This window comes from Syngnathoides biaculeatus, chromosome 11, assembly GCF_019802595.1.
Source record: "Syngnathoides biaculeatus isolate LvHL_M chromosome 11, ASM1980259v1, whole genome shotgun sequence".
In the NCBI taxonomy this organism is placed as follows: Eukaryota; Metazoa; Chordata; class Actinopteri; order Syngnathiformes; family Syngnathidae; genus Syngnathoides; species Syngnathoides biaculeatus.
Genome location: NC_084650.1, coordinates 28,695,111 through 28,708,963, shown reverse-complemented (window position 1 = coordinate 28,708,963; position 13,853 = coordinate 28,695,111). Strand labels below are relative to the sequence as shown.

At 44.2% G+C, this 13,853-nt stretch overlaps 1 protein-coding gene across 1 annotated transcript in view; it reads right to left on the bottom strand.

The window, feature by feature from the left end:
* glra4a (glycine receptor, alpha 4a) overlaps positions 1–13,429 on the bottom strand; it is a 52,509-nt gene extending 39,080 nt beyond the window's left edge. The window contains exon 1 of the mRNA XM_061834847.1: positions 13,362–13,429. Coding sequence (XP_061690831.1) covers positions 13,362–13,429 — 68 coding nt within the window. The remainder of the gene's footprint in view (positions 1–13,361) is intronic.
* Positions 13,430–13,853: the final 424 nt, after the last annotated feature.

The following is a 13,853-nucleotide window of genomic DNA, read 5'->3' as shown; positions in this document are numbered from 1 at the left end:
TAATGTGCAGAGAAGACTGCCAGCAAACAGGAGGTCGGAGCACGAGAGATTTATGGAAGTAGTTGTTCTTCGAAGTTTAATCCTTGAAACAACTTTGCGGTGTGTATAAAAAGGCTGTGGCCAAAACTGCTTCAGAGAAACACAATAAAACCTCTCATAATGTCCAGTAACAGTGAGGAGACTTTCCTTCTAAGTGTTTTGATGAGGGTCTGTGTGATGGCCACCTGTGGAAGCATCAGTGAGATAAACATTTGATGATGGAAAGTTTTTATTGTCATCCCTCTGCAAAGGAGGCCATATTTCACCAGCTTTTGGAGTTTTAGGACATTTGCTCGTGTTTATTGACTATATACACAAAACAAATCAACACAAAGGTGTCATGAAACAGAGCAAAAACAAAACGGAGCTAAATAAAATCAACAAGGAAAAGAACAATGTATTCCATTGCAACACATCTGTTTTATATTCTTGCTTTATATTCTATTTTTATATGTTTACATTTTTTTTTAAATGTCCCCGTTCCTCTCAGATAACAACTGGTTCTTATCTCAATTGGCATCTGAGTAGTGAGGGGAGGTGAAGTATTTGTGTATTTTATATGCTGTTTTCAATTCAACTAAATTGTACAATTTGACTGTTTTAAAGATTATACGGCATATCTGTCATGATCCTGCCGCTCCAGCACGAGCTGTGCGGGTGTCCGGGCAGGTGCGCTGATTGGAAGGTGCACACCTGCGCCTCATGCAGCCTGATTATGCTGTGGATTTATATGACTGCGATGACAACTGGCTGGGGCCAGTTCGTTTGATCTTCATGTCCCGTTCGTGTGCTACGGTATCCCTGATTGAACCTGTGTGTACCGACCTTCGTCCGTTCTCCGACCAACCTTGTAAGCCTGACTCCTTCGTTACTTCTGCCTGCTTGATCGTTCTCCTGTGTACCAACTCCTGCTTGTCTGCTCACCTGCTCTCTTCGCCCGACGTCCCAACTACTGCTGCTGCACCGGACTGCCTGCTCGATCCCCTACCTCTGCATATAAGAAACGTTTCTCCTTGAACTGCCTGGCATCTTCCGAGTCCTGCATTTGGGTCTTACTCTCGTTCCGATGGGACGTGACAATATCGTTGATTGAATTAACTGATTAATAATCCTGATTGCCTTTTTTTGGCATTTGAAGACTCGGTAAGTGTTGGATTTATAAATATTGCCACAAACAGCATTTCAACACAAATCATTTATGGCAATAACTGAACAGCAGAGCGTGTGTAATGTTTTGTTTAAGACATCAATACTTAGGTTTATGTAGAATAGCTTTCATTTTTGACATGTTGGTTTTCACATTGTTGTGAGATTTCCAGCAGAGTATGTCATCAATAATTACTCCAAGGAATTTCTTTTCATACAGTGTTTCTCTCTTAGCAGAGTTAATCATGTTTGTTGCCTGATTATTTATCTGTCTAATCCCAAGAATGATAACCGTTGTTTTGATAAAATTTTATGACAGTTTGTTGACGTCGAGCCAGTTTTTCAGTATGCTGAAATCCTTGTTCATAGTACAGTCGTCAGAAGTTGTTGTTGTGGAGAGTTGCAACTTACCTAAATAAGACATACATGAAGATTTTGGAAACAATGCAAAAATCATTGTGTCGTAGAAATAATTTCGGGGCCCAGTACAGATCCTTGCAGGACACCATAAGTGATCTTTGACTTATTTGACTGTTCATCTTTAAAGTAAAACCTAATCCACTTGTAAGACAGGCCACATATGCCATGTTTCTCATGTTTTTATGAGTATACTGTACTAAGATCAACAGTGTTGAATGGTTTTAAACAATAGTGTATTCTCTATTCTCAAAATTTGTGGCTCTTTCCCTAACTCAATGCCCGCCTTCAAGGCGGACTTTGTGCTCTGAAGCCAGATTGTCTTTCACTTAAAAGATCGTATTTGTCTTTGAATTTGTGAAGTCTGGGTGCAAATGATTTTTCCAAGATTTTGAGAATTGTGCAAGTGGTGATGCTGATCTATAGTTAGTGAATCCCCATTTTTGTAGATTTGTATTAGTTTAAATATTTTCATTTTAGATGAAAAAATACCATTCAGAAACAACCAGTTATGAAAGTGTGAGAGGTTGTACTACGTTTTAAATTACTTTTAACCATTTAATTGCTGAAACAATTAGTGGATATTCAGTGTTTTAACCCCATCTATTTATTTATTTTTTTTACTTGATTGTATTTCTTAAATTCAGCTACATATCATTTATCAATTGGTTTAGCGATTCCTCTCGAGAGTTCCTGCCCACTTGTGCAAAAAAAATCCGAACACACAAAGAAATAAATGAGTAAATGAGAAATTTACAGCTCTACCCTTGTTTTTAATAAAAGTGGTATTTACTTCTTTTATAACATTATTCAGGATAGGTCATTAATTTAGAACCATTATTTATTATGTAATATTCTCCAAAATTATTCTGCTTCAATAGTTTATGTACTTGTGTTTTTTTTCTTATTCATTTTTATGATAGCTACTAGTATATTATATGTATAACTATAATAAATTTATTTAACTTCAGCTTCTTTAGTCCTTAATATTGTAACTCTTCAATATAATGTATTTTTCTTTTGCACGTGTCCTCAATTGCCCTTGTAATCCATGTCATGTCTGAGTACTAATGATAGATAAAAATGTATTCAACGCTTTATTGGGGCCGTCGCTTGAGTAAACTTCATTCCAGTTTTTTTCAAAATCTACCTGGAGGGCAGTGAATAATTTCAGATTTGGGTCCAAGTAAAGAAACTTTTTACTCTATCCCGGCCGGCTACGATGTGCTCCAACCCTCCCGTGACCCTTGTGAGAATGAGTGGCTCAGAAAATGGACAAGTATTATCTAAGCGACACGGTGGTCAACTGATAAACATATGTCTGTCAGTTCTAATGACGTGGGTTCAAATCCGACCTGTGGCTGTAGCAGTCGTTATTTTATTTGGTTTAGTAATTAAGGGAAGAGACAATTACTCCTTTATTTATAGAATCATTTGAGTTCAGCAAGTCGAGGTAAAAATCCCGCCACATTTTTCTCACTTTTACATCATTTCAAAACAGAGTTGTTAAAATGTAGTGAAATGTTTCAAGACACAATTCTGGTGTTCTTTCTATGCAGATTATCATAATGTTACTTGCTTTTTCAAATGTGTATTTCAACTATTAAAACCTCCATCTTTCGTGTTTGTCATATTCTTTATTCAAGTTTGCATTTCAAGGTATTATCCACATAAATAACAACCCCACCCCCACTTTTAGATAGTCCATTTCATCTGTCATAAACAGCACACCTTTATTTCCGTTTGCATGTTTTTGGAGCGATCTGCTTGTTTGTTAAACCCCATTTTCAGATTATGACAAAAAGGGCCATTTGTCTTAGAAATTGTGGGCGGGACCACAAAAACACCAACAAGTCCTTCTCTCTGTATAGGATTATGAAGAACAGTAACACTCAATCTACTCCATTTGGACTACACGAGGCAGTGTAACAGTTTTTGATCATGATGGCAAATCTGTCAAGGTGAAAGTCAAAGGTCACAATCTGTCACATAAAACTCAGGATGGGCATAATAATCTACTAATTATCACTAACCATTGATCATTTTGTTCTATTTATGGATTAGTCACATCTTCTAGCAAAAGGGGCAAAATGTTTGGTTTATCTCAACACATTGTGAGATAAAGAACATGAAGTCAGCGAGGGGAAGACGGGCTGTGTCCATGTCATAGCACGTTTCTTTGGGGCAAAATATTTTAGATCAATACAAATTACCTATGCATTAAATTCATGTTTGAGGTGTAGGTCACTGATGGTGTAGTGCTACAGACGCCTGACTTTGGTGGAGGTGGTGTGGGATCGATTCCCACTCAGTGATGGTGTGGATATGTTCCATGCGACTGACTAGCTTCCAGTTCAGGGTGTAATCTGCCCTTTTGCCCAATTTTAGCTGGGATAGGCTCCGGCACTCCCGTGAACCTTGTGAGGATAAGCGGCTTGCACAATGGGCACGGATGTTAGAGGTGTCACAAATGCAGTAATCTAAGCATCAAAGTCTTTCTGCTTGAGATGTTTCTTTTCACAAGAAGCACATTGTTTCCAGTTTTTGCTCAGAAACACGTTTTACACAAGTTCTTCTACCAATTACTAAAGAACGGAAAAAGAAATGTTTTTTTTTTCTAGTGAAAAAAAAAACACTCATCATATTGGTAGGCTTGCATTGTGAGAGAAGAAAATATTCTGTAGATCTTGAAACATCAGTCAAAACGTTCTAAAATTGGGAACTCTGTTTTGAAAATACCTAACAGTGAATAAGTAAAATTTCCCAAGTTATCTATCAAGGGAACATACTGGAATGGTCATCCCTGCTCAAAACTACTCTATATTAAAAAGTTATCTCTATTAATTACATTCAGAATATAAGGCGAGGAGGAATACTAATCAATAGTATTGTCTAATACTTCTTCAGGATGACAACTAGCCCAAAACAAAATGGATGGACGCATGGGTGTATGTCAATATGTGCCTTCAACATTAACTGGCAACCAGTCCAGGGTGTTTCCCACCTCTCGGCCAAAGTCAGCAAGGATAGCACCCCCCCAACTTACCCGCTAGCCTAATGAGGAGAACAAAAATGGATGGAAGATTTATTAAAGTGAACTGGTCTTTGGTATTGAGGAGAACAAATCATTCATCAAAGATTTTTATTGTTATTATTTCAGTTTAATTTATGTTACTATTTACTGTGGTAAAGCCACAGAAAGTGACATATTCTACATGTTTTAAGGGAATCGCTGAGTCTTGAACTCTAAAAATAATACACAGTGGAAAAGTTATTGCATGGATGTATCTTTTTCACCCTCGATTGAGAATTCTGCTTTCCAGAGACCAGGTGTTCCTCTCACTGTAAGTGAAGTTTAATTGGCCCAGACTGCTTGGTCAGACATACGTAATGAAAGGATGGAGGGCTTCATGACGTATTCCCTCTTCATTGTCCTAATTGCAGCAAGCACAAATAAAGCGACAGCACACGAGGAACCAGTGTGCATTTTGTCTGATAAGTGGACATTTTGACCCGAGAACGATGTGCAAATTTGCCGTGCATTACCATTTTGTGTCGTCTTCTGTGCTTGGGCTTACGTTGCGTTGGTGCTCTCAAGCATGGGTCTTTTATCGTATCAAGCGTGTCAAAACAAAATCACCTTGGGTGCAGGAAACACAATCAATGAAAGTGTAGCAAAAAAAATAAAATTCCAGAAAACCAAACAGGATGCTGATTGTTTTAATCATAGAAAAATGAATAAATAATTGGGCAATTTAAGGAGGCATTTTGCAACTGTTTTGGGTTACTGTTGGAATAAAGTTAGCATATAATTAGTATTTTAACCATATGGGATAAGTCTGGTTTCGGGCTATCAATGTCATATTATGGAGGCCTTACACTTTGCGCATTAGCCAGCTATTGCGGGTGAAATGTTTACTCTTAAGCTGACGTGCACATGATACACTTCCCGGTGCATTTATTATTCATGGACTTGGCTTTTCATTCCAGCCGGTGGCGGAGGCACGTCAGGAGCCCATGGTTTAGTGCATATGTGAGCGGGTGGGGGGGAAGACGGCCGTTTCTCTCAGAAGGAGTCTCCATTTTGCCTTCCAAAGCCAATGTGGCATTCATTAAAAGGCTCATTTAAATATTTTTGGTCCACAAAAAGCCCCACATAATGGCTTGAGCTGAGGTTTAATTACCAAACCTCAGGACTGAGACACATGCGCGCAAACTACTACTGCGCCATGGTGGAAGATTCCAATTGTCTTGTCTTTAGAGCTGGAATAATTTGATTCAGAACAAAATAGCCCCAATAAAACCTTAAGTAACAGAATTTGATACAGTTGACCAAAATAAAATCAAGAGAACAGTTCACAGCTGATATCATCATCTGTTTTGACTCAATACCATCTGCTGGATATTTATTATTTTTGAGAAAGAAAGAGGAAGTTCTTGCACTTCAATGGACTTTTTGTCAAATTTCAAGCAATGTACCATAGTTTCCGGCCTACAAACCGTGACTTTTTTCATACGCTTTCAACCCTGCGGTTTATGAGGTGATGTGACTGCTTTTTGCCTTTTTTTCTAACGGCCGCGAGGGGGCACTCGAGCGGAAGAAGCAAGAGTGAGACCAATGGAATATATGTGCCAATGAAGTGACTTTTACCAGCCTGGCCCTGTTAGTGCTGTGGTACCGTGTTACTCCCGTGTCTTACTGATTTTTACCGTTATTTATTTATTATTTTTAAATGGCCCTGTCTTATGTCTTATGGCCGTGTCTTAGTGATTTTTACCATTATTTATTTATTATTTTTAAATGGCCCTGTTAGCGTGGTCCTAGCGTTAGCGTTTAACTCTCTGTGTACCGTCTTTGTAAATATCTTGTGTTTCAATGAGGGTTTCAATGTGGGCACTTGTGGCTTTTACACAGTTGCGGCGTATGTATATACCAAATGGTATTGTAGCGCAGGAGAAAAGGAGTTGGAGGCAGAGTGTCGGACACAGGAACAGAACTTGTTTTATTGTTCGACATCAAAACACTACTCGCATAACGGCGGGAACTCTGTTAACCTTTACTCCGGAAGCGCAACAACAAAAACAGTCCGTGCGGAACCCCGCACCCCAACTCGAGGTCCCGCGTGAATTATGTAAACACCACACAAGGCCCCCCAGAATTCACCCATAGTCAATATCCTCATGCCGTGGAGGGATGACGACCCGACCCCAGCAGTGTGCACTGTCGGGGCCGAGGGGGGCGGGGCCGCACTGTCTATTGGGTCTCGAGACAAGGCCCCAGGCGGGGTCAAGAGCACCCCGGCAGGCGCAGGGGCACAGGGCAAAGGGGGACGACCTCGGCGCGGGGGGAGGGCCAACCCCAAAGGCTGGGCAATGTCCAGGTGCGCGGGTTTGACCCTGTCCACGGAAACAGTCTCGGGTCTGCCGCCAATGTCCATGAGCAGGCTCTTATCCCCGTGCTCCAGGACCCTGAACGGCCCGTCGTATGGGGGGCGCAGAGGTCCACGGTGGGCGTCATGACGAACAAACACAAAATCCGCAGAGCGCAGGTGACGGGGCAGCTGGGCAGCTGGGGTGCCATGTTGCGACGTGGGAACCTCCTTGGGGACGCACCTGAGACCGAGCATGACCCACGGGAGCTTATCCAACCAGTTGCCGTCCGTCAAGCCGGCACGCAGGGCTGCTTTCATGGAGTGGTGGAACCGCTCGCAGAGACCGTTTGCCTGGGGGTGATAGGCGGTAGTGCGGTGCAGCTTGACCCACAAACTCTCAGCGACTGCGTTCCAGATACCAAGTCGACGTTGATGTGGTCAAACCTCCTCTCGGGGAGAGCGAAGGGCTCCAAGGGGGCTTTTGTGTGGCGATGCACCTTAGCCCGCTGACAGGCCACGCACGAGTCGACCCAGGCCTGCACATCTTTCTTAAGACCGCGCCACACGAACTTCTGGGCCACCAGCCTCACGGACGGTTTCCTTCCGGGGTGGGAGAGGTTGTGGACCGCCTCGAAAACAGCTCGCCGCCAGTTTGCAGGGACCAGCGGCCGAGGCTGGTCAGCCGAGAGGTCGCACAGCAACCTGACGCCCGAGTCACCAACCGCGACTTCCTCCAGGCGCAAACCCGTGTTAGTAGTCTTAAGGGCCTGCACCCTGTGGTCCGAGGCCTGGTCTGCACTAATGCGGGAGTAGTCGAGACCCAGATGCACAGTGCCGACGATCGCCCGGGGCAGTCCGCGACCACATTGGATTTGCCGGCAATGTGTTGGATGTCCGTAGTGTACTCCGAGATGAACGACAGTTGGCGTTGCTGGCGGGCGGACCACGGCTCGGCCACCTTGGAAATGGCGAAAGTGAGGGGTTTATGGTCCACATATGCCGTGAACTCACGGCCTTCCAATAGGGAGCGGAAGTGGCCAGAGGAGCTCTCTATCGAACGTGCTGTATTTGCGCTCCCTGGGGACCAGCTGACGGCTGAAAAAGGCAAGGGGTTGCCAGGCACCGCTGACCCACTGTTCGAATACGACTCCAACAGCGTAGTCCGATGCATCGGTAGTGAGAAGCGACAGGGGCCCCGTGGGTCGGGTGGGCCAGCATAGCCTCGAAGGCTTCCATCCTCTCGGCCGTCCATTCAACGTCCCGGTTGGGGGCCTTGTCTTTAAGATCCTCATAAAGCGGGCGCATGATGTGGGCCGCACGGCGGATGAACCGGTGGTAGAAAGTCACCATCCCCAAGAACTCCCAGAGGTCCCGAGCTGAGCGAGGTCGGGGAAAAGCGGAGACGGCCTCCACCTTTGCCGGAAGGGGGGCGGCGCCGTTCTTGTCTATGAGGTGCCCGAGGAACTGGATAGAGGGCACTCCGAAAACACACTTCGCCGGGTTGATGATCAGGCCATGCTGCTCAAGTCTTGCGAAGAGGTCACGGAGGTGCATCAGATGTTCATCCTCCGAGGAGCTGGCGACGAGGATGTCATCCAAATAGACGAACACAAATGGCAAGTCCCTGAGCACAGAATCCATTAAACGCTGGAAAGATTGTGCCGCGTTTTTAAGACCAAACGGCATCCTCAGAAACTCGAACAGTCCAAACGGAGTGATTACAGCTGTCTTGGGAACGTCTGAGGGGTGCACGGGAACCAGGTCGACCTTGGAGAACTGATGCCACCCCCGCGCCTGGAGGCAAGTAACTGCGCGTCGCGGCCAGCGTCTCAGGGGAGAAGCGCTGGGTTGCCAGGAAGAAACGGTCGGCCTCCTCGGCCAGGGCCCGGGGCTCAGTGACAGTATTGTTAGCGAGCGCCGTCTGAACATGCGGTGGCATGTGCCTGAGAAACAGTTCCATGAAAATGAAATTGGGCTCTTCCGTGCCCAGCAGGTTTAGCATCATTTTGATGAGTTCGGAAGGTTTGCTGTCCTCCAGTCCATTAATAGCCAACAGACATCGGGCACGCTCTGGCCATGAAAGCTCAAAAACCTTGAGAAGGTGAGCCTTGATCCCAGCATACTTATCCCGGGGCGGGGGAGAGGTGATGAAGTTCACTGCTCTGGCCGCCTTTGAGCTCCCGAGTGCTGAGACAACGTGGTAGTAACGCGTGGAATCATCTGAGATCCCGCGGCGGGTGAACTGAGCTTCCGTCTGTGCGAACCACGCTGCCGCGGACGTCTCCCAAAACTCCGGCAATTTGAGGATGGCGGTTGCCATTTTCATTTCAGTCTCGAAAACGCTGGGACTGACGTCGGCGTCACCAGTGTAGCGACGGAGAAAAGGAGTCGGAGGGGGAGTGTCGGACACAGGAACAGAACTTGTTTTATTGTTCGACATCAAAACACTACTCGCATAACGGCGGGAACTCTGTTCACCTTTACTCCGGAAGCGCAACAACAAAAACAGTCCGTGCGGAACCCAGCACCCCAACTCGAGGTCCCGCGGGTGAATTATGTAAACACCACAGTATATCCTTTACAAATGTACTGGGTGAGGCTGATAACCAGGTGCGCTCTGTAGGCCGGGTATTACAGTATTCTGATCGAAAAGCATAAATACATGAAAAAAAATCTAATTTAGTAGTAGGGCTCTGAAGCTCTACAGACTCAGTTCAAATTATGGATCACAGAGAACAAAGCAAACATGGTGGAGCAGGATTTAGCTCTTGCACACAAATGAAATCCTGTGACCCACAGAAGTGAAATCAGCACCAAGTGTCAATGTTTTTAAGTCCAGTTTAAAAATTTATATTTTTTTCTTCCTTCTCTGTTTGAGGACTTTAAAGCATTTCCATTTTTCAAAAAAATACACATTTCTTTCACTCCATGTTCTTTTAGTAATTTTAGTAAAATGTCTTTCACCTCCTCACGTCCACAAAATGTTGTCATTGCGCATGACCAAGCAACTGAACAGGACGGGTTTAAAAACCAAAAAGAGAGACGTACACCCTGGATTGGTCGTTGGCCAATCACAGGGCACATTTTATAGACAAACAACCATTGACGCTCACCTTTGGACCAATGGACGATTTTGAAAAATTATCTAACATCCATGTTTTTGGAACGTTGTATCTTTCTTTAATGTGCAGGTGATTTATCCTTCTCCTTTTACAGTACGTTACATCTTAGCTCTTTCCTGCAACAATTGAAGTTAGGACAACTACAGTGTGGCATATGTCATTTTAATTGGAGCGGCGTCTGCTTGGATCTGACAAAATGTGACAAAAAAAAAAAAGAGTGGATGGAGGCAGTCATGCAAAATCTCCAATGATGAAACCTCTACAGGCTTGATTATTTCCTGTGAGCCAAATGGCAGGACGACACCTGGATAATTCAACTCGCTTAAAACCGAGCAATGAAATCATTAAAAAGACTTTGCAGTATGCGTTGATATGAAGTAACACATGTCCAATAAATCAATGGGCAGCAAAATGGGAGGATAATAGGAATTATTTCCTGATGTTTTTCCAAATCAGTCACTGCAGGCAGAAAATAACCTAGCTCCTCTGACCTTTACGTCAACGCCGTTTGCTTCACTTTGTCATGGGGTCTGATACGCATCAGAAGACCAAATGGTACGGCGTGTACATAGGAAAGCGTGCCCATCCAGACTTGTGTTGTTACCATATTTCTCCTTTCTAGATTGCCGTTATTACACCGAAACATCCAGATGGTCAATTTCATTCCCAGAATTTGGTGGGCGCACAAACAAACCTGGATTTCAAACCATCAACAAAAGCTTGTAATATTAGATTTTACTTTGGCTTTTGTTTTAATTCTTTTTGTTTACATTTTTTTACACACACATATGCGGTATACACACAGACACACAAACACCATGGATTAGTGAGAGTATTTTCATATCACACTCTTCATTCCAGATTCTCATTTCCTCTTGTCAGTGACCATCCAATCCACATCTTATCAATCAGGGTATGTGACAATACCCCCCCCCCCCCCCCCGGCCTCCAATCTTTGATGCTTCCCATCTCCAACACTCTCCTTCTCCTCCTCCTCCATCCATCTTGTCTTTCCTCTCTGAACCCATTCTCCCAGTCCTGGTGCCTCCAGCCAAATGAATCACCATCTCCATTTCTTTGCTGGCATTTTCTCCTCGCATTTCATTCTGCTCCTCCCTGTTGTATCAGATTGTGCCTGTCATGCGTCCCTCGTCCCTACACGGGTTGAGCATCTAATTTCTCCGAAGAGATCCAGTCACTTGACTGCTCTTGGGGCTAAGTGGGCCCAGCTACCCCCCCCCCCCACACACACACTGGGCCCCCACCCCGCTGTTCCTCTGCAGGATTATGAGACTCTTCTAATTCTTTTTTATACTCGCACCTGAAGAGCTTGGCAGAGCATGAAATACAGAGAGTGCTTCAATGCAAATACAAGATTGGAGACTGGTGTTGAGAAGCCACATCAATGCTGGACCAATGCAGGTTACAACCCCCTCATCCCCTTTTGTTACTATGACAACAAAGGGATGAGGGGGTTGCTACTTGTTGAGCCTAGAGTCAGGAAAATAAAGTACAAACTGTGACAGTAGAGCACTGTTTTTTTCACTCATGGAGGCAGCACTTCATCACCAAGTCACCTGAATATACTTAAGGCATCGGCATAAATGTCAAAGTCTAATTTTCATTATTTCAAATGAGGTAATTGTACTCAAAATTTTAATCAAAATCAAAATTTTCCTTGATGATCAACTATTTATTAATTTCCATACTGCTTATCCTCACCGGGAATGGGGGACATGCTGGAGCCTACTCCAGCTAAAGGTGGGGAACACACTGAACTGGTTGCCAAACAACCAAGCATTCACACTCACGTTCACACCTACGTGCAATTTAGACTCTTCAATCAATGTACCATGTGTGTTTTTGGGGTGTGGGAGAAAACTAGAGTACTGAGAGAAAACCCACACAGGCACAAGGAGAACATGCACACTCCACAGAGGCAAGGCTGGATTGGGGCCCAGGTCCTCAGAACTGTGAGGCAAATATGCTCATCAGTCATCCATGTGATTAATTTATATCCATCTGTTTTCTTAGCTGCGTATCCTCACAAGAGTCGCGTGGAGTGCTGGAGTCTAACCCCCGCTGTCAACGGGCAGGAGGCAGGGTACACCCTGAACTGGTTGCCAGCCAATCGCAGGACACTCCAGTGAAGTCATTCAATTGAAATGAGCTCATATACGTCACTATATGCCTCTTCTAGTCAATGTCAAGTTTTGCACTCCATTTTGACCACAACTTCAAGATATGGTTATCAACAATCAATTCCACATTTCTCACAAATCTAAAATTCTCAATAATTACATATGGAGTTGTCCTAAATAGAAAAATAAAACAACACCACCTTCTAGATCACACTACACTGATTTCAGTTTAGTTGTTGTGTGACCTTATGAACATCTCAAAGCACAGATTTTTTTTTTCTAACAGATTGTTTTCCACTCTCACCGAGCTTCTCATTTCTCCCCCGTGCAACAGAAATGTGCAATGTGTGATCTTTTGACTGTAATTTGTCTCACAAAAAGCCAACACGAATCCAAATGATCCTGTCCTAAGTGAATAGACCCACATAGCAACCATCCACAATTGCAGTTATTAACAATGATTTCTCAACACTGTTATGCAAGAGCAAGCCAGAACTCTACAAGGATGAATAAATATTGCAAATCTGATTAATGAGAACTTCACCTGTAACGATGAATAATGAATGCTCACAATGGAATACAAGTGCAAGAGAGAGTTCCACAGGTATCCATTTTCTATCGCTCTTGTCCTCGTTTGTCTCATTTGGGAGCTCAAGGCCATCCCAACCAGGAATGGTCGCCAGTGAATTGCAGAGTATATACGTAGCGCACAAACAACCATTCACACACGTGCACACACACTCATATATGGACTATGTAGAGTCTTTAATAGTCCTAACATGCACGTTTAGCAATGTGGAATGAAGACGGAGGACAAAACCCAAGCAAGCACAGTGGCAAACATGCAAACTCCATATATCAATATGTACACATTCAAACCAAGATTTCCCGAGTGTGAGGCAGACCCCCCTATCCACTATTCTTTCGTGCTACCCCAGGGCATATATTTAAAGTTCATTTTTAAGTTTAAGTGATTTGTCTTAATTGGAGGCATTGACACCGAGACAGAGGTTGTAGACAAGTTTAAAAGTAGATCATGACCTATAACGTTTTGAAAGAAAAAGTTGATGGCAGACAGACACAAGCAAACAATCACGCATTGGCATAACATATCGTGGTCTCACCTGATAAAGCCTCCCTGGAAAAAGCAGAACGACAAGACGTAAAGGATCCGGATGACCTGTGGGAGCATCCTCCGACTGGACAATCCCTGCACGGCCACGCTGGAGAACTTGGGTCAGTAATCAGCAAATCCAGTGTCCACTGTGCGAGTGAGAGCGAGGGTCGGCAGGCATCGTCTTTTCCCTTTCCTAGTCTCAGCGCGTCCGGGAATGAGCGCGCCTTTCATTAAGGAGGGTGGGAGAAACTTCCTCCTCCCACACACGCTCCAGGGGGGTTCTGAGCACATCCAAGCCCAGTGCAGAGTGTTGGCTGGCAGTCAGGTGTGCGGCGCTTTTGCTTGGTGCTGCTGGTGAATGACTGGGAGCTTTTTCCCCCCTCCTCGTTCTCAGAATCAGGTTACAAGCTTTGGTTTAAGGGCGGTCTTGGGTGGATATAGCTTTATAGGAGCCATGAACGACATTGCTGAAAACTAAGGATTAAATATTACATTTAAA